Here is a 26,277-nt window from a genome sequence, read left to right as displayed (position 1 = left end):
AGAGAGGGGCAGCGGCGAGCAGCAGCGCGAGACGCACGGCGCGTGCAGCGCTCTCGCGGTGCCGCACGCGCCCTCGCGGTGCCGTGGCCAAATTGGTCACGATGGCCACGTACAGGCAAAAATATCGAGTGTTATCTACAGGGGCAAAATATCGGGGCGTTACACGCGGTCACCAAGGTCGCGGTCGCCGTGGGGGCAGTCGCCGCGGGGGCGGCCGCCGCCGCCTCTGCTCGGGCTCCCGTCGTAACCGTCATCCTCCATACTCTCATCAAGTTCAGTAACTGATATGAATGTTCAGTAAGTCACAATGAGTTCAGTATCTGGAGTCCAGTAACTGATATGAATGTTCAGGGTACTGTACATTTTCTGACAGCTCCAGTTATGTGCTACTGGTCTTCAAGTGTTGTTCACTTGGCTACAAAATCATGCATGTTCTTGATGGCATTCAGCAGAACTGAGAAGAGATTTGGGACCTGTGGTTGCAGGCTTTATAATGTTTTTATTATATGTTCTGAAAATATTAAGTACTGGTTTGATTGAGCTAATAAACAGTTTGTATATTGGAGCAAGCTCTAGAACAGGAGAATGCACTATTATGTTTTTGGAATTGTTTAGTCATTTTCAGTTGCTCTCGATGCCCAGTCTGCTACCAATAGCTGGAGGTCAGTTTTCTGTATGCAGCATCTATTCTTGTTCCAGATGACCAGATCATCCCCAATGACCATGAATGAAAGCTAGGCAGACTTGCTAATCTCTTCTTGCTTATCCATTGATTATGTTTGTTCAGTAGATCTTGTTCTTCTATAATGGAATTTAATTTGTCTTTCCATTGGATATTTTATTGTTTTTATTGTTCTGAAGAATTCTGAAGAATTGGTTTTTATTTCATAAATCACAAGGCCACAGTTTGGCTGATGCTTGATCTGTAAGGCCACTGTACTTCATGGCTCATCTTGATCTGTAAGTGCAGCTATGCCACTGGCATTCACAAGTGACATTCACAAGTGGCAGCTAAGTCATTCAGTCATTTTTTTAAAATTGTCAAAAAAATATTCAGTACAATGCTCAAAAATAATTCCAGTTGCATCTCCTATGGTCACATTAATATGAACAGTGAGCAGCAGAGAAGAAAATGCAGTTAGGAATAATCACAGAAAAATGATTATGATTTGCCAGAAGGGACTAAACTCATGTGTCACCATTAGTTATAAACTTCAAAATACTCTTAGCTGGTAAACATCACTCCACTTCAGTACGATGCTATCACTGAAAGGTAGGTCATAGTGGTCTGACAAAATAACTTCCAAAAATAGTCTGACAAAATAACTGATTATGATATTAACATTTTCTGGGAACAAAAGTGATCTCAATGCATCATCAGAGGCTATGCTATTGCATCACTGATTATGCCAAACTAACAGTAAAAGATGGGGTCTGTTTGAGGACTTTCAGCATTCCATATTAACTGATCAGCAAGTGCATTCAGTAACTGATCACAGTTGCCCTTCAAACTGTAGTTCTAGCAAACACGTAGCAGACAATAAGTGAAATAGGAAAATGCACAGACACTCGGTTCCAAGAGTCGCAATTTCAAGTCTATGAATATCTCTTTACAATGTAGAAATGAACATATCGCTCTTCTTCCGTACAACATCTATCTGCCAAATTCCATCTGAGCGTTCCCTAAAACGTGTATCAGAATAGTCAGACCGGGAATACTTGCCTGGAACCCATTGAAGTCCTGAGCACCTTTCAGTACGTCTTCTGTGATACCAAACAGTGTGCCACCAAAATCTTTAGCTAGTGTATGTATCAAACTGTTGGTCCTAATTCCTTTCAGATAAAACTTCCCTAACTTCTGCATCGCGCGGCCTGCATGCATGAACCGATGACCGACCGGTGATAAATGGAGTCCATGCGACTTGAGACTCACCAAGCGAAGGCAAATAAAGATTGCATGGCTGAAATTTATCCTTATCCCCCTGTCGTACTCATTCTGAACGGGTCTGGTCTTACATGCCTAAATGCCAGCGATAATATAGGGAGATCCGCATCATATCGTTACCTATCTCAAAGCCAGCTATAAATATAGATCCCACGTTGTATCGTTCCATCAAATTAACCCATCGATCGGCATCTAGCCATGGAGCTGTTCAAGTGCGTATGCTTTTTCTTCGGTGGCACATTCAAAATTTGTAGCTATGGCGGTCCAATCTAAAATTTTATTAACCTCTATAAATTTAATATGTCGATATACATGTATGTGAATTACAAAATACAATTAAAAAGAAAAGGTACATAAAGTTTATGGAATAGACAAGTAAATTAAGAAATAGTGTGTCTAATGAGAACACAGAGCAGGAGAGAAATTTAGGAGAAAGGGAATTCTTTATTTCTTTATGTTGTTTTTTCACAAGATGCTTTTACAGTGGGGAACTAGCCCCTATTTATAGAAGGAGCAACGCTCCTCGGATTCCCTCTCCGGATTTTTTTATTGGGTACTCTGGACTCTTCTCCGTCTCTCTAGAGTCCTAATATTTTCCTCCTCCATTCCCCCACGTTAATTATTTCTCAAAAGAGTATAGCTTTGCTTAACCTAGAATTAAAATATCACACCAGAACATTGTGTCATTACTTCTTGTTAGGCCTACAGCTTCTAATAGCCATGAAAGTGTTGATGATTTCTTCTTCACACAATTGTAATAAGATATCTCGCTCAATAAGTCACTAGATAATCGTCCAAAAGGATATTAATGACTATTACCCATCTTATTTTTAGCTTATTTTTAATAGAAGTCATTAAAAAAATTCTTTGATGCATACTTTTAAAGAAAAGAGTCAATATCACCACTCTTCTTCATATTTTAATAAGCATGTAAAAGAATAAAATATATTTCAATGTACAACTCCAATAATCAATTGAAACAAAAATTGTATCCTACATTTATTAAAACTAGTAAAGTGTGCCGCACGTGTTTTGATCATTTGCATATACCTCACGGCATTGCGCGCTGTGCCACCGGCCTCCTCCGCCTCCTGGTATTGCTGGTCGCCGTGTCGTGCCTTGCCCAACCGTGCTATGCTCGATCGTGTCGTGTCCGATATCCAGGCTTTGACCGGGTCCTTCTGGGCGCCTAGGCCACTTATTTGGCCATCTACAACCCTATCTCAGTTTAACACGAAGATCATGAGTTTCTACAATATAGCCTGCTATGTTTGCGAACTTTTGGTGAATTTGACTCGAACAGGAGCTCCTTGCATATTCTATTGTTTCGGCACATGCTCAGCTTTGCTGTACTTCGTCATTAAACCACGCACCTGTAATTAGCATTCTTGTTGTTCTAAGTTTCCCAGCTAGAGTCTAATCTAGAGCTCTATAGGTGCCTGTAATTAACAATTGTTCTTGTTAATGAAAAAAAGATACGCATATCTGTTGCGTATCCTTGAAATAAAATTCGGGAGCTGTCAAGTTGTGTGTATACTCGCTTTCATTGCAAATGCGAGTTGTTTGAATTATTTATAGTAAGGACAGCATAATACTCCTAGAAAAATTTGTTTAACATAATCCAGCGATGCACAACCATGTTATAGCGCCCTGTTGCCTGATATGCATCACTCTGCAAAATACACAATCGGAAGGCAGCGCATCAGTCATTGAGTTGATGCATCAACCCAAGAATGTCTGTCAATCAAGTACTGAAACAAATTAATAATATAAGCACAAGGTACTGACTTTGTGAGACTTACAGTCCAGTAATGTGAACAATATAGTGTTGTTGTGTCCATAAAGGTCATGGCTAACCTGATGAACCAAAACCAAACATCACATAAATGTTAAGACACACATTTTGGGTTGCATGCCACTATGAAAAATGTCAGCATTTACTTGACACAAGAATGAACAAACTAAACTCATGAGGTCAGAATGTCAGATTCTTTGAAGTACCTAGCCTCTATGCTGTTCAGATCCTCCCCATATGACCCCCCAGGATCCAGAGTTGGGACAGACTGAACTTGTTAGCCTACTGCCTCATGACGCTCGGAGTAGGTCATCCTTCTTGGTTCTCCTGATTGGGACTGTGCCTTCCAGACATGTGCCATTTCAATGCCACGTCTGGATCATCGGCTTCTGGCCGGCATTGTTGGAGCCTATGCTGCTCTTGGCATCATCATATAGACCTTCAGGGTGGTAGGCCGGCCTAAACTGCAATGACAGATATTTTGGCAGTGTTAAAATGGTGAGCCCATAAATTAACCATTTATATGTTTGTTTTGTTTCCTGAAAATATTTGAGAGGTTGACTAACTCACCTGTATTGTGTGGTTCTTGAGGAGAGGATGGTCGAAGGCTGGTTGGTGGGAGATATGCACGCAGTCGATGATGTCTCCATCTGGGCTCTGAGGAGTAAAACTTCTATCAGTGTCAGAAGGAAAAGGGAGCGTTCTAGCCAAAGAAATGTTCGTGTCAACTTATTTTGATTTTTTCAAAATATCCACTTCATTCAAAATAAAGCTTCAAGATTGCAACTTTTAGGGGGTGGGGGTGTAGAAGAAAAGATCAAATATGCAATATTAAGTATTTAAGCTGACATTGTTGAACTCTGCAGCTTGGAATTTATGAATATATTTCGTAATGGCGCACGGTGGAACCGCACACAGCCAAACCACGTCGAAGACGAAGGAGATGAAGACCGCTAACGAGCCCCCCCCTCCCCCCCTCGCTCCGGCGACCCGACCTCCCCGGCCGTTGCCGCCACCGCGCCACCTAGCCCAAGAACGCACTCCCGTCCTCGCCGTCGCCGCCGTCCTAACCCTGCCTCCACACTGCCTCCTGGCCGACCTAACCCTACCATTGCCGGCTTCACTTCTGCTAGCGCTCCCCGCTGGTCCCATGCTGGTAACCCCACTCCTGGCGCTCCTCTCTCGCCAAGTGATGCGTTCCGTGACTACTGCCTCCGGAACTTCCATTCGCCTGTCTTTGTGCCTCTCTCTGCGGCGTCGCCATTGTTCGAGCTCTCTGAGCTCTGGGTGACCCCTACCCCAGACTCGCCTCCTGCAACCTCGCCTGGATGCGGAACACCCTGAGCTACTGGTTGGGTGGCCCGTCCTGCGTCTCCCAAGTCTCGCCGGCCCTCTTCCGTATCGCAATTGCTCGGCCGTCCATCGCCCGGTTCATCCTCACTCTTGGGGTGCTCCGCCATGGCCCGGTGAAGGTCCTCTTCTTCGCCTCTGCGGCGTCGGCCTCTGCGTCCCTCCCGCAACCGGTTGGTCCGGTTCCCGCCTCCCCCCTCCCGGGGGGTGGTGCTGCCGTGCCGGTCTCCCCCCGCGGTGCTGTGCCCGATGCGCCGCTCCAGCCGGTTTCCCCTTGGTCATCTGGCCTCGCCACTCCCGAGGGCACGGGCGCGGGCGCGGCGGGGGTGCTGCCTGGGCGCTCTGCTGCTGCCGCTCGGTTGCCGGGCGGTGGGGCTTGCCGTCGCGTCGTCACCTCGCGTCGTGTGCGTCCTCTGGTGGACGGCTGCGCCCAGTGCACGCCTGCGCCTGCCTCGGGTGGTGCTCCCCCTCTTGCTGCTGCCTTCCCTTCGGTGTGCACCCGGTGCACGGGAGTTTTACCCACCCCCTGCGGTGTCAGTCCCTTCCCGCCCCTCTGCAGCGCTACGCCTTCCCCTGGAAGCCACGACGCTCCGCCCTCCACTGCCAGTCCGGGGCCAAGAACCCCTCCCCGGTACTCTTTTGCAACTGTCACCGCCACTCCCCCGCAACCCCATCCCCCGCCGGTCACCCCTCCACGCTCACCGCTCCCCTTCGCTCACCGCCGCTGCTTCCGCTGCCTTGCATTGGACCACCACCGTGCTGCGTGCCGCGACCCTATCCGCTGCCGTCGTTGCTGGAAGCTCGGCCACACCACGCGCCACTGCAAGATGCCGGGCCTGCCGCTTGTTGGCTCTGGCGCTGAGCCCTCCTCCCCGGGCCTTGCCTCGCTGCGCACCTCCGCTACCTCCTCCGGCTCCTCTGACGCTGATGCCCCTCTGGCTTCGCCCCCGCCTCCCGCTCCTGCTCTTGAGGAGGGGGAGATTCCCCCCTTGCCGTTGATGATGTGCCTCCTGCTGCGGATGCTGCAGTGGAGGATGCCTTGCTTGCTGAGGAGGACCTGCAACGCCCTGATGCCATCGACGTCTTCATGCCGCCGGTGCGCATGCAGCGCTTCGCGCACCTCGCCTTTGGTCTCGTCGACCCCACCCCGGCGTCGCCGATGAGTCACATCTGCCACGCTCTGGGCGGCCCTGGGGGTAATCCCCGCGTGACGCTCGCCCCTTCGTCCTATGGTGCTGCTCTCATCATGTTCGAAAGCAATGCTGCTCGTGAGCAGACCATGCTGCTGGCGCCGTTCCTTGGCCGTGAGCACACTGTCCGGCTGGAGCGCCACACCGAGACCCCCAACCGCTTCCAGTTCGGCCATGAGGCATTCGTCCACCTCGCCATCCGCAACTTCCCCATGGAGCACTGAAACCGCGAGCGCATCGTCTACTCCGCCGGCTCCTACGCCAACCCGCATCTCGTCGATCCGGTTTGCATTCAGGGCACTGACTTCTTTGTCGTGCTCTTGACTGTCAAGGTGGAAGGCACGGCCGACATTCCTTTCGAGGAATATGTCAAGAACCATGCTGGTTTGGGCGCTATGGCTCAGATCGAGAACCTCCACGTCGAGCACCTTGAGGACTCTGACTCCGACGATGATGGCCTGCCTCGGGGTCCGGCTGCGCCACCACACCCCCCGTCGCCGCCGACGTTGCCGTTCCTGGTGAGGCCCCGCCGCCGGCTGGGCTTCCCCTAGATGGGTCGGTTGCCGCGGCCTTGGGGATGTCGGCGGCTGGCTCTGCCTACCTGGGGGACCATGCGCGCCATGCTCGCCGCGCCTTCATGTCCCTGGGCGACATGCTGCCGATCCCTATTGGCCGTGACCTGGGTCAGCTCTACTACCCCGAGGTACTTGCCGAACCTTTGCTTTCCAAGCCGGTTTCTGTCTCCTTCCACATGCTCCGTGGGTCCTTCTTTGAGATCCGCACGGTTGGTGAACGCGGCGAGCGAGGCCTGTACCGGATCCCCACCCAGCCTTTCCGGGCCAACATTCCGGGGGACCAGGGAATGTTCATCGTCAACCTCTGCACCGCCTCCGTGGGATTCCTTCACCAGCTTGCAGAGGTGGGGTCCACCCGCTCTCTGTCCTGCTCCGTCGACATCATCGCCACTGGCTTTGGCGCGGCCCCGGCTCCGAACATCTCCATCCGGGATGCCAACAACCTGTGCAACGGCCGCCCCCTCCCCCGGGCCGCCTCTGCTGCTTCTCCGACTGCTCCACCAACCTCCGCTGTTCCTGCCGCCCTCGACATTGAACTTGCTGTCCTGGTGCCACCGCCGGCTATTGTTCCTGCGCCCCCCACTTCGCCAAACTTCGACGTCCTCGACCTCGACATCCTGCCGGTGGCTCCGGAGCCCTTGCGCAGCCTTGGGGACGCGGAGTGTCTCATCACTTCCGTGACCATCCCCTTGCCGCCGCTGCCTCTTGGTTCCCCGGAGCTCCCCGATGTCGACGTTGCTCCCCTGGAGCTCTCTGATGTTGCTGCCCTGCCTCCGCCTAAGAAGACCCGGCTCCCCGCTACATCTACGATGATCCCGACCCTTGCTGCCACTGAGGATGTGGTTGGCAAGCGTCGCAGCTCCCGTCTCCGTGCCAAGGAGGCCCCTCTCCGTGAGACGGTGGCTGATGCTGCTGTTCGCCTCAAGAAGCGTAAGCTGGGTGCGGCCACCTCTGCGGGCAACAACAACGTCGACTCTGATGCTGCTCCGGCCTCGGCTACTCCGGCCTGGTGCCTCCAAGATTTGCAGCTGCAGGGGCGGGCTTATGGTGTCCCTGATGGCCACCTCCTCAACTTGGATGGCTGCCCTGTTCCTGCCGTCGATCCGCTGGACTGATGCGCCTGCAACTTCATGTTCATGCTCCTCGCCCTTTTTGCTGCTGCTGGAGAGCCTACGTTGCTCTCACTTTTGTAATGACCCTGTGCTTGGGTCCTGGTCTGTACTTAACGCGCCTTAAAACTCTCAGGAGATACTCAGTGCTGAGAGCTCCCCGGCTGCCGGAGCATGATTCCTTCATGTCATATTGTTGGCTTGCTTCCTGCCAAGGCCTGTCTAGTTGCATTTCTCTGGGTTTGGTGGTGCTTGGCTTTCCTTATGGCTAGATCTCTCACCATTCTCTTCTGGAATGTAAGAGGGCTTGGTGACAGGGGCAAATGCAACAATATTCGGCTCGCCATTCCTCAAACTACCCCTACCATCATCTGCTTTCAGGAAACCAAGCTACAAACTATTGATTGCTTCAAAGCACTCTCCCTTCCCCCTGCTAACCACGCCTCTTCCTTCACCTTCCTGGCCTCAAATGGTGCCTCTGCTGGTATTCTTACATCTTGGGACCAGAATTGCTTCAACCTCACCTCCTCCGGCCACACAGCTCACTCCTTGACAACCATCCTCCAATCCACTTGCTCTAATCTCACTGTCACTGTGACCAACTGCTATGGTCCTTGCCTGCATGGTGATAAGCAGGCATTCTTGGATGAGTTGTTTGGTCTACAGTCCTCTGTATCTGGCCCATGGGTACTTCTTGGAGACTTCAACCTCATCAGATCTCCCGACGACCGCTCCAATGGTAATTTTGACTCTCTGGAGGCGGACTGGTTCAATGGTTCTCTGGATGCTATGGCTCTGCAGGAGCTCCCCTTGCTCGACAGACGCTTCACTTGGTCCAACCATCAGGAGGTTCCCATTCTGGTACGTCTTGACAGGTTCTTTGTTAACACTGAATGGAGTTTCTGCCTCCCCAACTCGACTCTTGCCTCTTCCTCGGCTGCTGTTTCGGATCACTGTCAGCTTGTCCTCACTGCAGTTACAACAATTCCGAAGCCGGCGATCTTTCGATTCAACAATCACTGGCCGCGTGTGGAAGGTTTTACAGATATTGTTTCCTCTGCCTGGCTTAGTGTTCCTGGTCTGCTTGCTCCTCAATGCAATCATGCTGCTCTGCTCGTCAGAAAGCTCAAACGATGTCGGCATGATCTCAAGCTCTGGCACCGGCAAAAACGCTCCCCTTTCGACCTCCTACAAAACTGCAACTTAGTCATTGCCATGATCGACCACATTGAGGAAGCCCGGCCCCTATTCCTGGCTGAATTCAACCTGAGAACCTTGGTTCGAGCTGCGGCCTTGGAGCATGGAAAGCAGCTTGCCATCTTCTGGCGCCAGCGAAGCAAATTCCGTTCCTGTAAGCTTGGAGATGAGAACACCAAATTTCATCACATGGCCGCTACTGTGCAATGGCGACGCAACCAGATTCAAGCACTTCAAGCTGCTGATGGTTCTTTGGTATCTGATCATGCCTCCAAAGCTGCCATTCTTCATGCCTTCTACTCGGGTCTGTTGGGACAAGCTGATCAATGCTCTGATATGCCAGAATTAGCCTCCCTCCTCAGCTGCACTACTCTTACAACTGGTCAGGCTGCAGCTCTGGTTGAGCCCTTCTCTCTTGAGGAACTCAAGACCATCCTATTCTCCATGAAGACCAACACTGCACCCGGCCCTGATGACTTTACACCTCTCTTCTTCAGAGCAAACTGGGAACTAGTAAAGCATGATCTTCTTGCCTTCCTGAATGCCTTCCATGCGGGTACAGCTGACCTTGAACGTGTCAACAAGGCTTATCTTGCCCTCTTGCCTAAGAAAGCTGCCTCCCTCCTGGCCAAAGACTACAGACCTATCTCCTTGCAGAATTGTGTCACCAAGATCTGTACCAAGGGTATGACGCTCCGCTTGCAACCGTTTATTCCTCATCTTGTGCACTCTGATCAGGCCGGGTTCATCAAAGGTCGTTGTATTGCTGAGAACTTTATTTATGCTACTGAAGTTGTCCAATGCTGCCACAAGCGAGGTGCCCCTGCAATCATCCTCAAGCTTGACTTCAGGAAGGCTTTCGATTATGTTGATTGGCATGCCTTGGATGCTATTCTTCTAGCGAAAGGATTCCCTGCTCGTTGGCGTACTTGGATCACCAACCTCAACACCTCCAGCCAGACTGCTGTTGTGCTAAACGGTGTTCCTGGTAAATGGATTCAGTGCCGGAAGGGTTTGCGTCAAGGGGATCCTCTGTCACCCTATTTGTTCATCCTTGTGGCAGACCTTCTGCAGCAAATGGTTCTGAGTGCCTCCATGCAAGGCCTTTTGCAGCACCCCATAGTTGATTCCCTGTCATGCCCTGTCCTCCAATATGCTGACGACACCTTTGCTCGTGGTCAAAGCTGATCCAGATCAACTGGCACATCTCAAGGCTCTGCTGGATCAATTCTCCTCTTTCACTGGGTTGCATATCAACTATGATAAAAGTACCTTTGTTCCTATTGGGGTTGAGCCATCTCCGGCTGCTGAGATGGCCCAGCTTTTTGGATGCCAAGTCTCGTCCTTCCCACAGACGTATCTTGGATTGCCTCTCAACTCTACTAAGCTCCGTCTCGCTGATCACCGTCCTTTGGTTGCTGCTGTTGAGTCCTACATCCCTGGCTGGTGTGGCAAGCTGCTCTCTCCTAGTGGCCGGACTGTTCTTGCCAATGCTGTCTTGGGTGCTCGTGCCGTCTATGCAATGTGTTCCACTCTACTACACAAAAGGCACTATTGAGGCTATTGATGCCAGGAGACGTGCTTTTATCTGGACAGGCGACATCACCTGCTCGGGGGGGGGGGGCAATGCAAGGCTGCTTGGGAGCTTGTCTATTGGGATCGTGCTCGTGGTGGGCTGGGCATTAAGCGTCTAGATCTCGAGAATAAGGGCCTCCTGTCCAAGTTTGTTGACAAGCTCCTGCAGGCCCCGACCACCAACTGGCAGAAGTGGTTTCACCTTATGAATGGTGATGGTGCTGGTCGGGACCTTGGCGACACACATCACCTGGACACTGCCATTTGGACTACTCTGCGTCAACTGATACCTAATTTCCGACGCTGCACCAAAGTCCACCTTGGCAGTGGTCAGTTTACTAGCTTCTGGTTTGATCACTGGATTGGACCACAGCCACTCGCCGACTTGTTCCCTGCTCTGCTCTCCTTCTGCCCAAGACCAAACATCACAGTTGCTCATGCCTACCTTCAGGACCAGTGGATAATTCCTCTGCATCCGCGTCTGACCTCGGTGGCCTCCTCGCAGCTGAGTGCAATCCTGCTTGCCCTGGCGGATGTCGCTCTCCTGCCACACGTCCCAGATCGTCGTGGCATTGGCGTTGATCTTCAGCCTTTCTCCTCCTGGGGCTTTTACTTATGGCATATGGAGCAGCGACCGATTGATGGATTCGCTGACTGCATTTGGTCCAACGCTGCCATCCCGAGATGCAAGCACTTCCTCTGGCTGGTGCATCACAACCGGCTGCCCTCTGCTGCCTTGCTCCACCACCGCTGTATTGTGGAATCTGCTCTGTGTCAGTATTGCGGCGCTTATGAGGATCAGGATCATCTGCTGCTGCGATGTCCCCTTGCCCGTGGGCTTCTCAACTATATTGGCTGGAACATTGCTCCGCACTTGACTTCTTTCAGAGAACTCTGGGACCTGCCATATTTCTCTGATGAAGCCTCCCCGCGAACTCGCTCCACCATCATCACTGCCGTGCTCTGGAATGTCTGGAAAGCGCGCAATTCTGTTGTCTTCAGTTCTCTGTTCCCCACAGCTGATGATACTGGTTTGGCCATCCTCCAAGACCTGCGCCTCTGGTCCATTAGGATGCGATCGCCATCAGACAAAGCTTACCTCCACGAGTGGTGTTCTGCTTTTGATGTAAATTAGTTTGCACATAGTTTTTTCCCTCCCATACTCTTTTGCTGTAAATTCTGTATGTACAACCTCACATATTAATAAAACTTGTTCAGGCTGGAGTTTTGCTGGCCGTAGCCCCCCTCAAAAATTTTTTTTGTTGAACTCTGCACATTCTTTCAGCTCAGAAACTCTGAAACTGAAGCAGGAAGCAAAATGTTGAGAAAAGCTAGGTTTTGCCCCTTTTCAGCAAGAGAATATGACTTCGCAAAAGCTAGCATGTCTGCAATAACCATTAATCTTTTTCTGCTCATAGTTTGCTTGAATTTGCATAGTCCACATCCAAAAGGCGAGAACTTTTTGACAAAAGAAATAATTCTCCAAAGTGAAAAAATTACCAGCGAGGACATCCCAAAACCAAAAGAATCAGACAAAAGTAGCCTTTTCCATTGCTGAATAATTAGGATGCAATGCAAATTCTTCCTGAAACTGCCTCTAATCCTACAAAATGTAGCAGAAATAGCAAACCAAGAAAAGCACCTGTTGCCGGCTCCATAGCCACGACCTTCTATGTAACTTCTTCCTGAAACTGCCTCTAATCCTACAAAATGCAGCTGAAATAGCAAACCAAGAAAAGCACCTGTTGCTGGCTCCAGAGCCACGACTTTCTATGCAAACTCTTCCTGAAATTTCCGAGCTCCGCGGCGTTGCTGGACTCGGACTCGTGATCGGCGTCCTCCCGCTCCTCGTTCTCATCCTCCTCGTCCGTCTCCTCTTCGGCATCGACGTCCTCGCACGCAGCGAGGCCGAGATCCCAGGCGACGTTGCCTTGTCGGCCCCAGCGCAGAGCCACGCCGCGCCCGCGACCAGCGTGCCGCGGGAGTAGGGGAAGAGGGCAAGAGGCCATGGTGGCTCTCGCGAGCGCCATGGTGAACGGGCTGTGCCGCGAGGCCCGGGCGATGGCGAGGGTGGGGAAGCGAGCAGCGAGCGGGGAGGAGGCGGTGGTGCGCGGCAAGCGGGAGGAAGGGAGGTGGCGCGCGCACGGGCGGCGAGCCAGGAGGCGGCGGCGAGCGCGTGAGCGGCCGCCATCGGGCAGTGGTGGCGTGCGCGCGGCGAGTGGGAGGAGGGAAGGTGGCGTGCGCGCGGGCTGCGAGCGAGGAGCCGTGTCGAGCGCGCGGGCGGCGAGCAAGGAGGCGGTGGCGTGCGCGCGGCAAGCGGGAGGAGGCGGTGGCGCGCGGCGGGCGGAAGGAGGTGAGAAGGACCATGGCAGGGAACAAAGAGCGAAAGCCGAAAGGAGAAGACCACGAACGGGTACGCGAAGGTTGCAGTTGATGCGTGGGTACGCGGGCGGGTAGAATCGCGTTTAGTGAGAAAAAAGATTAATTTTTTTGGCAGAAACATCCTCTATCATCGAGTTTCTATGGGTCTCCACCCCTTTCCACCTATTTGGACCTTGACAGACGGGTTCAACGTGAGGAGTAAGGTGATTCGATTTGAGTAAGAAACATTTTCAATTATTTTAGATCTTTATAATATAGATAGATTAAATAGGCCAATACGACCGTGCACTCTAATAATATAATCTAATGACACATGATAAAATAAAGTTTTGTGGCAACTGAAAGTCTACTGCGTAGCTGATGCGTTCTGCTCGAGTTAATAATTAGGAGAGATTGGAAGAGAGAAAAGGAAAACTTACTAATGGGCCGGCTAATTGGATGAAGATTTTGAGATGTACCTGCTTTCTACAGATGATTCATGTGTGTCGCTGCTTGTCATCCGGCTCATGTCTCCACCGCTATCGTTGGTACATCAATTTGAAGCACAATTCAACAAGGCATACCGGCTGCATGGAGAAATAAGAAGGGCACAGAAGTGCAGAACGACCGCACGGCGTATTCACGAAGGCCACGGACACTCGAACGTATATCTGATTTTTCCTATGGCTATTGGCCTTGTTTGTGTCGGGCGCACGGACGACCGCACGGGCGCACGGCAGAGGGAGCGGATGGGAAGAAAATATTCCCGTGACAAGAGGGCATGGCCACAGGCCTCCCCCCAACCGGCGCCGCCTGTCTGCAGCTGTGTGCCCCCGGCGTGTTCGGCCAACGCCGCGCCGCGCGCCACGGCCCGTCGCCGCCGGTGTGGATGAATCCCGAACAGATGCCTCGTCGTCCCTCGCGCTCGAGTCGAGACCATGGAGCGCGAGCTTCTCTGCGTGCGATCTGGCTCGGCGACGACGCCGAGGTGACGTGACTGAACGAGGAACAGGGGACCTGCATGCATCTGCGAGGTTCAGAAAAAGGGACGGCGAGGAAAGACTGAACAAGAAGAAACGAACACCATGGTTCTGTAATTCTGTTTCCCTGCTATGGATTGAGCCTGGGACTGAAACTTGGTGCGGTGATTCTTCGTTGAACCCCCAGGCTCCATGAATTTTCTCAGATTTTTTGGATCTCGGTTTGGCTACGAACGAACTGAAACACAAGAACACAAGGGGGTGGACGGTACTTGAAATACCGTCCGTCCACCCCGCCTCCAGATTTTCTCGATTTAATTTCTCCCTCCACAAAGCGAGGATGGAAATGAAATTTGGTGGGTTGTTTCGACATTTCTTGCTCAGTGTGTGAGATTTTTTTCAGAATTTTTCGTCGCGATTTGGATCGGGAAATGGAGCGAGACAGGGCACCGGGGGGTGGACGGTGATTGAAATACCGTCCACCCCCCGTCCCGGCCGTCCCCAACGGGCCCGACCAATCACCGCCCGGGGAACGGCTTCTTCCTCGCGCGGCCGTTTCTCCTCGTCTCACTTCCTCCGGCGCCCACCTTGGTGCGCTTTGTGACGTGCCCAGACGTGGAGCTCGCACTGGCCGGCGATGAGTCAATGGCGCCTCCGGCATGGGCTGGCCGTGGCCCCTCGCCGCGTCCGGCGTCCACCAGGAAAAAAGGAGCCCGGCGCACTAGTTCATGCTCATGCCGCCGTCACGCCGCCTAGTGCTACGCACATGTCCGCGACGGCTAGCTGGAGGCCCGTGTTCCAGCCGGCCGAACCTCCGGCCTATGGGCGGCGCCTCCCGTCCGTCGCGCTGGCGGACGCGCGCACGGCGAGGGGACGGGCAGCATAGTGCGCGGGTCGCCGCGCCGGGCACCGCACAGAGCAGCGGCACGGCGGCGCACTGGCCACTGGCCGCGGACGCGCGGCGCGCAGTGCCTTGCTCCAGTTGCTCATGCAGCTTGTGACGGGACAACAGCAGCAAGTTCAAGCTCCAGTTGTAGAATCACAAATGAATGGACTCGTTCTTGGTGCAAACAATTCGAGCCATGTACAGTTCCAGAGTTCCAAAGGAAACACATAAAGAGTGAAGAATTTGGAACACCAAAAGCTACATGATCCTATTCGACAGTCTGAATGATCAGGCCCATTACCTGTCTCAACCTCTAGATCATACAGCAATAAAAATGGGCAAAGACGACTTACCTAAATGCATTACACAAAGGAGAAAAAAAAGAACTAGTTATGCAAATGGCAGTGGCCAAAAATTGCCAGGCTTCAGTTTCTGACAGGAATTAGTAGTGCCTCCTACGCAGAATCGACCGGCACCATCTTCACCGCAACGGCGATCGGCATGCCAATGAAGCCGATGAAGATGCTGGCGATCCACTGCGTGAACGTGAGAGGGGTCGTGTTCGCGAAGTTGCCGAGGAACTGGATTATGATGAACTGGAAGACGACGGTGCTGCCGAGGACGGCGGCGAACACGTTGTTGTCTAGGATGCCCTCGAAGACATTTATCCTCTCCATCTCCCTTGAGCTCACCTCATTGAATACCTGCACAGTTCAGGGGAAAAAAAGAATTAGTGGAGCTTCGCATGCTAAAATGAATGAAAATATAGTATTGTTCATGGATGTTTATTCCATATTCATGAACATTTCAAACTTCCAGTAATCATACTTTCCCAGATTGCCGTAAAGAAACCCCTTTTCTGACAGTTGAAAGTATCAAAGTACTACTTTCAGGTTTCAGCCTTTCTTAGAAGGGATTCTGTGGAATAATCCCATATTTTCTGATATAAATTCATTAGCACACTAATGCCATAGTTCCAGCAAGAAACACAAAGTAAAGCCAACGGGGGCCTACATATTTGGTAAAAGCAGAAAAATAAATGCAAGAACCACTTCCAAATTACCTGGCAGAATACGAAGCAGTTAAAGATGATTGTGTTCAAGACTAGATCGGAGTTGTCGCCCTCGATTGCAAAGAGCCATTTCCCTTCAGCCTGCAGATACCAAATTACAAGGAACTGGTAGATGGCCTGTCCCATGATGTTCCTCCACATGACGTTGCTGATGAAGTTTCCTTTCCTTCCAACAGGAGTTCTCTTCATCAGCTCATTGTTTGGAGGTTCTGTGGCCAATGCCAGTGCGCCTAGTGTGTCCATGATCATGTTGACCCAGAGCAATTGCACAGCGGTAAGAGGAGCACTCCCTTCATCAACAAGCAAAAGTACAGGAACAGTGAGAAACAACTTACAGAACAAACAGATTTGAAAGTTTGAAGTTTGCAGCGTTAGTATTAGAACACAAATTTGGATTATCCGAAACATTATTGCAAATATAAAAGGTTCATTCCAGTATTTATGTGATAGATGTAATTGCATTGCAGCATAAATTCTTTATTTTAAGGGAAAAAATAAAATCAACTTTTCATAAATACCTATCAAGCAAGCTGAAGAGAAGTTTACAATGAGAGCAACCACATTGACTGTCAGCTGAAACTGCACAAACTTCTGAATATTGATGTACACTGATCGACCCCACTTAGCAACAGTGGCTATAGTGGAGAAGTTGTCATCAAGAATGATAACATCCGCACTCTCTTTCGCCACCTTCACATAAAGATAATCATATCAGAACTGTGTAATGAATGGCATTGGGAGCACAGGTAAATGAGTTCATTCTTATAGCTGTTATGTGGATGTCAAGAATAGCACAAGTAATAACATGCCGAAAAATATAGCTACCAATTAAATTATTGCTTGTTGTAGTACAAAACTTCCCAATGCTGTAACTCCTACTCCTGCAAACGCTCCTATTTGTAACTTGATCTGAACACAACTTTCACCACCGGCTTGCCGGCATCAATGAAATATATATTTCAGAATTAATAAATTAATAAAAAATTTCTTTGATTAAAAATCCTTACCGAATATGATAAGTAAATAAGCTTCTAAAAATTAGCGCCGGGGCACCTCTTCACGTCCAGCGAGGGTGTGCTCGCCGCCATGCATGATCTCTCCGTGCTGCTTGCCTTCGCCATACTCCTCAACAGCATGCAGCCGGCAAGCTGCCGACGAGCCTCACATGTGACATGACATGACCTTTTTCATAGACCACAAGCTGACATGTACGCCATGCTGCATTTTCAATGTTTGTTGGGGGTGACCATCGGTTTAGGATGGGCTGATGGCAAAGCGTTGGTCGCCTACGTGAACCTCGGTCCTATACTACCTGCTCGCCCTTGGATATATATGTTACACGGTTGGCCGCTTCATTTCGGAGTCGGGGTAATACTACAAACACTGGCTGCTAGATGATTAAACAACAACAGCATATGTATGTATGGATCGGTAGCATCCATCACGACATCAATTTTTTTGCAAAGCACGACAAATAAAGCAGCGTTAAAAGAAAATCACCACATTCGTCGAGAGAGGCTAGACATTACCAAGTATCTAAAAAGAGGAGAATATACACCATGAAATTTTATGAAGATCTAACGATCAAAATTAACTCAAAGAGTCTATATCAAATATGATATATATATATAATTAAAAAATTGAGAAAATTAGGATTTGATAAAAAAAACTTGCCAAATATGATTAGTAAATAAATAAATTAGGAATTAAAAATAATAAAATTCAGACTTCACTACAACCAAATAGCTAAATTTAGAATAAGAAAAAGGAAATTAGCACTTGAAAAAGAGTGCATACACTACAATAAAAACGAGCTTTCGTCCCATACGATTAGTACCGGTTAACTTTTGGTCCGGTACTAAAGTTGGCACGGAGCTATTTTAGTATCGGATCCAAATTAATCAAATAATAAAAACTGATATTTGATTTCTATTGAGTTTGGGAAGCAAATTATATATATATATATAGCCCATGTAAAGTAAAATTATTTAAGATAGATTTATAAATATGGCTTGAAATTGCCATACTAATAAAAGATAATTGATAACATTGATTCTTATGATAATCCAATATTTTAAATTATTCTAGAGGGGTTTGTTTAATACAATATAAAATCTAAAAATAGAAATATAAAAATAAAAGATCCAAGTAAATAATAAAATAAATCACTAAATCTTTAGGAATAGTAATGACAAATAGTATCTAAATTTTGAACAGATTACTTAAATAAAGGGACATTGGTTCCTAAAATTTTAATGCTACCTTCTTTTTTCACAGTACTGGTAAAATATTAACCAAGTTAAACTAAAAAAGAGAAGATATAAGTTGGATTTTATGAAGATCTAGGCTCATAGTAGAATTTGCAGCAGAGGAGCACGGGCGACGACTTAGGGTCGCTAGGCCCTAGGTCCGCTAGTGATACTAAAATATCCAAATAAATAGCTTATATAAAATTTAATTGGTTTAACCTAAAATTAGGATTAAATAATGAGTGCATTATAAGATTAACATTTTACCATTAGGGTACATAATGCCAAGCTATCAGTAGAGGACATGGAAATCCTATTGGTCATAATGAAATGCTGCAAAAGGATGTGGGCATCATAATGGATATGTCGGTGAAAGCCAACATGATAAATGGGAACACGGATAACCTATGGATCAATACGAGCAGGTCATGATAGAAAAGCATGATGTAAAAGATGAAGCATTCTTAGAAGACAAGAACAACAACATATAGAAGGCAAGGCAAGAGAGAAAGTATAAAAGAAGAGACAAGGTAAATAGGGCCAAAAAGACTATGAATACCAATATGGAGCGGTGTAGATTTGTCTTGGGCTAAAGTATTCTATTAGAATATCAAGGAGGGGAGGTTTAGTTCAGAATATTAATGGACTACACATGCATCAAGACTGGGATGATTAGAGGGGAAATTGGCTTGCTCAAGGCGTGGAAAAGAGGATGGTCTATTTGTGTAGTTCCTAAGAATGATATCGAGACCATAGCTAAAAAAGTACACAAAACTAAAACTTAAAGTGATAAAATAATAGTATAAGAATATGAAGTCCATCCAGCCTAGGGTGTCCACAGGCTTGAGCAAATCATGTTTAAAAAAGTAGGAGAATATAAAAGAGTATAGATTTATATATGATGTTGAATGATTAGATGCGCACCAAGATCTTGATCATTGATGAGAAAATTAGCTTGCTCAAGGCCCAAGAAAGAAGATGGTATATTGATGTAATTGCTCAAGAAGACAATGGGAGAATATAACAACTGAAAAGAATCTACACATATACCTCATCACTATGAGAAAGAAAAGTAAGAAACTACCTAGAGATAGAAAAATGAATTTTATGTACATAATGTTATTATGATAGCTGAAATCAGACTAGCCGCGCTATTAGCGCGGGCCACCTTGCTAGTTAATAATTAGCGGATGGTTACTGTAGCATCACTGCTGCAAATCATGGATTAAGTAGGCTCATTAGATTCGTCTCACAATTTACAGCCCATCTATGCAAAAAGTTTTATAAATAGACTTTATTTAGTACTTCATATATGTGTCAAAATATTCGATGTGACATTTTTTTTTGCGTTTACGAGGTTTATGGGGTGGGAACTAAACAAGGCCTGAAGCGCATTGGGGGCGCATCGTTGTGCGCGGAGTGATGCGCATGCTGACGCCTGACGCGGTCAGCTGTGGGTCCCGTCTTTGGCCCATCCCGTGAGACCCAAACACATGAAAATAATTCCATAACATGTTTCCCATCCACACAACCAAACAGGGCCTAGGTTTCTCCCAAAGGTGACCCACGAACTTTTGCAGGTTTGAGATGGGCATGGGTTGGGAGTATTCTATGCCAGTAAAAGATGGATTGGGAGGGAGGTGACCTGACCCACGGTCACTATTCTTGTTACACTTACCCTTAGCAGTTTGCTTTAGGTTGGTGACATGTGTCACTTGTTCAGGATATGCTCCTAATAGACCGGTGACAATTATCACCTTGGGCGGTTGTCTGAAGTCTGAACCACCGTTCCTGACGTCTGTAACCCCACATGTCAGGCTTCTTCTCCATAATTTGAGCGAATGCAAGGGGCTCTGTTATTTTATCAGGATTTTCCTGAATATTCCATTGGAATTCAATCGGAGCATACTTTAGTTTAACCCTATCATTCAGAACCTGCTCAAATGGAAATCTCACAGCTAATGATTTTTGTCTTAGTTCCCTTTCAGAAGGATTCATTGGGAATGAGTAAGCTCCATGGCTCCTCCCGTGATTAATCCCTCTGGTTGAGGAGATAAACCGTACCTGATGATTCCATTTGTGTTTCATACTTTCATGACACGATTATAGACTGTTTGTGTCTGCTCCCCATCAATCCCAACCATATCGCCATTTGTATTTTGCCCTGATCCAGTAATCGGATTTTCCGTTAGTTTGGAATCAGACATTTCAATGACATTTTGGACGTTCTCACTTGTGTTGCATTCAACCAACAAGCCATGATTTGGCTCTGGGAGTGGAGTTTTCACCAGACAGCTTAGCGAAATGCCGGAATGAGACACAGCTGAGTCCAACTGATACGAATCAGCCGTCGGAATTTCCGCTGGCCTAATATTCGCATCATTTCTTTCAGACATTCTCGCAAATTTCTTATGATATCGTTGTAAGGCCTCCGAGGAGTCCGATTCCCAATCTGTACTATCAGAGTCAAAATTAGATGTCATATGATCAACCACTTCATCCTTCGTTGATTCGAGAACAACCGACGAATTCGTCGCATAATCCAACCGGATAGGGGAACACGAAATAAGAAGCAAATCGCATGGCGGAGATGTCGAAGCATGATGTGGAGAGCAGTGCAGATGTGGGGATGAGGGGAGGTGCGGCGGAAAGAGGGAAACCTCATGGGACGATGGGAATGGGGATGAATGCGGCGGAGGCGACGTGGGAGGGGATGACTGCGACGGTGGCGGCTGGAGGACTACGCGAGGGGAGGGAGGAGGGGATACAACAACTACCTCAACCGTAGCCTTGGCGAGAGCTTGAAGTCGCCGCTCCCGCGCCGCGGCCAGCTCTCGACTGTACTTAGCCCCCTTGCGCTCAAGAGCGGCGGAGGAGAAGGAGCAGTCCGATGAGCTTGAAGACGCCGGAGATGAAATCGACGCCGCACGCGTCACTCGTCCCGCAGCAGCTTCCGGTCGAATCGGGGAGGATGGCGGGTCGAGAACAGCGGGGGCGGTCGCCGCTGGCGCGGTCGTCGAGGGCGCGGACGCCAAGGTCACTGTCGCCGCGGGCGCGGTGTGACAGAAACGCCAAGTTAAACGGCTTAATTAAACGTAATGACCATCATTTCAATGCATCAGGCACATTAGCTTAATTAAGTGTAACCTGACAGCCTGTTTCCAACCCACAGGCCGATCGAAACACACCAGAAGTCTCGCGCAACGGCGAGCACAGATGGTACCAGCATAATATAATTTCACAAAAATAGATAATAACATGAATATTTACAAAACAATTTTAAATTTAGAATTTACATAAAATAAATGACAACAGCGGAAGAGAATATGACCTGAGAGAAGGAAATTTGATTGAGAACCAATAAAACAAAACGATAACTATGAACACGTGAGGTCGTCACATCGAGCCCACTGATGCGAATTCTGGTTAACTTCTATACCTGAAACAGGGTAAACAACAAATCCTGAGTATACTAATACTCAGCAAGACTTATCCGACTTTTGGGTATACTTAGCCCACATATCTAGACATGCAAAGTTTTCTGGCTGGTGGATTTATTTGCAAAAAAGCATCTAAGGGTAGATCCTTAATTTCAAAATTTTAACTCCAAATTATAGTTATAAAGTTGCTAAACATTTATGATTTGCAGATCTATAACAATCAATGTGAAAACATAAATGATTAAATAACATCAACATGTATCATATCATTTCGTTTCATTTCCTTACTACGATGTGACTCGGAGATCAAGGTGCTCATGTCTGAGAGCGACTGATGGCGAATCGATCCGATTTAACCTTGCAATGTGGACCTAACCAACACGGCACGCATATGCCCCGTCGGACTATACGAGCCAACCATTCCCCTCCCCGTCTCGAACTACAGGACCGCCCCACCATCATATGGTCAGCCGAGCTCAACGTGAGACCACCAAAAGTAAACATATGCAACCCCATTTCTCCGCGACTACTCGACTACCCCAGGAGGTGAGATGGAGTCCTGTACTTTCGAGGTGAGGCAGTACTCGGCTTACCGGTTTCGACTACCTCCTACTCCCGGTATGCGGTTAGTACAATTCAAACATGATCAGCAGGGCCGACAACGGTACAGTCCTTAACCGACACAGACGGGGCTAGGCAGTTCCCGCCCGGTCTCCAATTCATTTCCTTTCCTCCATATTCCAATATTCCATAATCAATTCATAGAGACATCCTATATCTCGCGAGTAACATGAAATTACTCGACTTCTACCGAATTCTATTTTTTTAGCATGGCAAAGATACCGACCTACCCATACTAATATTTCGACCAATGGAACCTAGGAATTATGCAATTAGGGTTTCATTCAACGTCTAGAAACTTAATGCATAATCAAGTGTATATATATATATATATAACATTTCATAAGTTAAAATAACAGGTTATGCTCCGGGGCTTGCCTGGGATTAACACTGAGTCAGTGTTAGTTAGATGATACTCGCTTGGCAAGTACCTTTCTTCGGTCATGCATATCGGGATCCATTCATCCATCTTCCAGATGTGTCCACCATCCACCGTCTTCTGACTCGGCTCCAAAATCATGTGCTTCACCTACATGCGTTGTACATCTAGCGTACCTAGATGAGATGCACCAATGCGGATGTCTGAATGCATGTCAGTGTAGTAGATGATACAGCAAAAAGGACAAGCGAGGCTAGCACAATGTCACGATTGCATGGGCACGAGCATAATGCCATATAATGCGATACGATTAAAAGAAAGACATGACTGGCAATCATTTATCGAGTAAACACAACAAACAAACTCAAAAGACAATTGGGTTGGTGCTGAAATACTAGAGTTCATTTAATTTATTTTAGCCTGAAGTATTTCCTTCTAGAAAGCATTACTAAATTTATTTAGAAAAGCCAAGCAATACGATAAAGCAAGAAGGATTAAACTAGAACTTGATGTAACAAGCGAGCAAGCATAAGCAAGGTAAATAAAGACAAACCACATTCTGATATATCAGATTTAACATGATTTATACATGAACAAGAATTTAATAACTGAATTTACCATTCAGTACAGTATTTATAAAGAAGTTTGCACAACTAGAGAGCAGACACAGGCAGCATACAGAGAGATGCTTATCAATAGTTGCATCAACCCTACACTAGCTTAACACACGAGCACTTCATACAACCAACAGGTCAGAGGTAATTAAAGTGTTTCAAAATTTTGTTAGACAGCTCATGAAAGCTAGCTCCTATGACTAACCACCAGTCACGACATCATTTGTACAAAACAAATGTTTATTTTCTTCTAAACCTAATATCCATGTTCTTAATATTAAACAAACCTATTATGAGGTAAATTAGTAACTCAGGATGTGAAATTCTTACCTTAAACTACAAACATTATCACTAGTTTACCATGAAATTGCTAAAGCATTTGAATTGTTACAACTTCATTTAAGGAATTATTACAAATTATCCACATAAAGCATTAACAAGCAATTATTGATTTCCAACAAAACATTAAACTAAATCATGTCATATTATCTACCCAAAGCATATATCTAGTCGTGAGGGCATAACAAAATAAGTTTCGTCACTTATGGCTCAAACTATAATTTACTAGAGATTAAACAAGTTTAGCACATTTTCTATTTTTACCCTTTCTATTATTCATAATAATTTATTAAGCACTATCCAACTTAAATCAATAACTCAGTCATACATGCATCAATAATTCTGACATTTTTACAACAGAACATACATCACATGAATAACCTACCACAAAAAATTCATAGCAAAAGGAGCAACATAACTACATATATGATTTTATCCCTAACAAGCTTGGATAAAATTCTAGGACAATATTTTTCTACCAACACATGTCATATTATAGGTTCATTGCATAGATCTAATCACAAAGATTCCAAAACATCTTTATTTCCTATTTTATGATTTTTCCATGATTTACTATGCATTTTCAAATTTACATCCACCTAGACTAATATTTAAACTAGAACAAAAACTATTTAGAAACTAAAGATCAACCTGTAAGGAAAGTTGTAGATAATAGAACAAGGCATCCAACAAATTTTAGTTTGCATTTTTTTTATTTTTCTATGATTTTGTATTGATTTTACAAATTTACTGCTTTTGAAACTAAGAAAGAAAAGAACTTTCGCAGATAGACCCCTGGAACATTTTGAGTCTTGCGATCGGGTCCCTGGCCGGCCAAAACAGAGGAGGCGGTGGCGCCGCCGTTTCCCGGCGAGGGGGCTCGCCGGTGGCGAGGGCCCGGGGCGGAGGAGAGAGAGGAGATCGGCGCGGACCTGTAGGTGGCCTTGGAGCGCGAGGAGGTGGTCTGTGGCGGCGGCTCCACGGCGGGCGGCGGCCGGCGGCGGTGCTGAGCTCACTCCGGTGAACTCCGGTGGCCGGGGCGGGCGGAGGAGAGGCCAAGGAGCTTCAGGGAGCCGAGGTCAAGCGGATTTGGGGGTTGGTGGAGGGCGGGGCGAGCTCGGTCGATGGCTCGGCGTGGAGGTGCGGGCGGCGGCCATGGCGGGCGTGGCGGCGTGGCCGTTCCGGCTGGCACAGGGCCAGATGGCGGCGTTGGGGGGCGGTGCGAGCTCCAGCGCGGCCGGGCGGTGCCGGCGCGCGCGAAGGCGCGGCCCGTGCCGCGTGGGCACTGCTCGCGGCGTGCGGCGGCGACTGGCGGCCATGGCGAGCGGCGGCGAGGCGAGACGGCGCGGCGCGCACGGCGCGCAAACGTGCGGCGAGCGCTCGCAGGCAAGCTCAGCCGGCGCGGCCTTGGCGGCATCCGCACGCGAGAGAGGCGATGGAGGGGGAGAGAGGGGCAGCGGCGAGCAGCAGCGCGAGACGCACGGCGCGTGCAGCGCTCTCGCGGTGCCGCACGCGCCCTCGCGGTGCCGCACGCGCCCTCGCGGTGCCGTGGCCAAATTGGTCACGGTGGCCACGTACAGGCAAAAATATCTAGTGTTATCTACAGGGGCAAAATATCGGGGCGTTACACGCGGTCACCAAGGTCGCGGTCGCCGTGGGGGCAGTCGCCGCGGGGGCGGGCGCCGCCGCCTCTGCTCGGGCTCCCGTCGTAACCGTCATCCTCCATACGAGCCCCCCCCTCCCCCCCTCGCTCCGGCGACCCGACCTCCCCGGCCGTTGCCGCCACCGCGCCACCTAGCCCAAGAACGCATTCCCGTCCTCGCCGTCGCCGCCGTCCTAACCCTGCCTCCACACTGCCTCCTGGCCGACCTAACCCTGCCATTGCCGGCTTCACTTCTGCTAGCGCTCCCCGCTGGTCCCATGCTGGTAACCCCACTCCTAGCGCTCCTCTCTCGCCAAGTGATGCGTTCCGTGACTACTGCCTCCGGAACTTCCATTCGCCTGTCTTTGTGCCTCTCTCTGCGGCGTCGCCATTGTTCGAGCTCTCTGAGCTCTGGGTGACCCCTACCCCAGACTCGCCTCCTGCAACCTCGCCTGGATGCGGAACACCCTGAGCTACTGGTTGGGTGGCCCGTCCTGCGTCTCCCATGTCTCGCCGGCCCTCTTCCGTATCGCAATTGCTCGGCCGTCCATCGCCCGGTTCATCCTCACTCTTGGGGTGCTCCGCCATGGCCCGGTGAAGGTCCTCTTCTTCGCCTCTGCGGCGTCGGCCTCTGCGTCCCTCCCGCAACCGGTTGGTCCGGTTCCCGCCTCCCCCCTCCCAGGGGGTGGTGCTGCCGTGCCGGTCTCCCCCCGCGGTGCTGTGCCCGATGCGCCGCTCTAGCCGGTTTCCCCTTGGTCATCTGGCCTCGCCGCTCCAGCCGGTTTCCCCTTGGTCATCTGGCCTCGCCACTCCTGAGGGCACGGGCGCGAGCGCGCGGGGGGGCTGCCTGGGCGCTCTGCTGCTGCCGCTCGGTTGCCGGGCGGTGGGGCTAGCCGTCGCGTCGTCACCTCGCGCCGTGTGCGTCCTCTGGTGGACGGCTGCGCCCAGTGCACGCTTG

The 26,277-nt window shown here is 49.0% G+C and overlaps 2 protein-coding genes across 5 annotated transcripts; both read right to left on the bottom strand.

The window, feature by feature from the left end:
* Positions 1–3,472: 3,472 nt before the first annotated feature.
* On the bottom strand, positions 3,473–12,979 carry LOC120677547. 4 transcript variants are annotated; one of them, XM_039958698.1, is made up of 4 exons: positions 12,379–12,979; positions 4,311–4,397; positions 3,748–3,802; positions 3,473–3,617 (listed from the first exon to the last, which is right to left on the bottom strand). In XM_039958698.1, coding segments are annotated over exons 1-4 (693 nt in total). In that variant the 5' UTR covers positions 12,928–12,979; the 3' UTR covers positions 3,473–3,615. The 4 variants fall into 4 exon arrangements, with proteins under 4 accessions (XP_039814632.1, XP_039814634.1, XP_039814631.1 ...); XM_039958700.1 differs by having other exon boundaries at positions 12,479–12,979; XM_039958697.1 differs by lacking the exons at positions 3,473–3,617; positions 3,748–3,802 and adding an exon at positions 3,810–4,204.
* A 2,183-nt stretch (positions 12,980–15,162) lies between these two features.
* LOC120678231 (calcium-transporting ATPase 2, plasma membrane-type-like) lies at positions 15,163–17,156 on the bottom strand. The gene is made up of 4 exons (XM_039959375.1): positions 17,148–17,156; positions 16,554–16,725; positions 16,027–16,325; positions 15,163–15,667 (listed from the first exon to the last, which is right to left on the bottom strand). Exons 1-4 carry the CDS (start codon positions 17,154–17,156, stop codon positions 15,419–15,421), a joined length of 729 nt encoding a protein of 242 aa, XP_039815309.1. The 3' UTR covers positions 15,163–15,418.
* Positions 17,157–26,277: the final 9,121 nt, after the last annotated feature.

Source organism: Panicum virgatum, chromosome 6N (assembly GCF_016808335.1).
Source record: "Panicum virgatum strain AP13 chromosome 6N, P.virgatum_v5, whole genome shotgun sequence".
Classification (NCBI taxonomy): domain Eukaryota; kingdom Viridiplantae; phylum Streptophyta; class Magnoliopsida; order Poales; family Poaceae; genus Panicum; species Panicum virgatum.
This window is presented reverse-complemented; position numbering and strand designations above follow the sequence as displayed.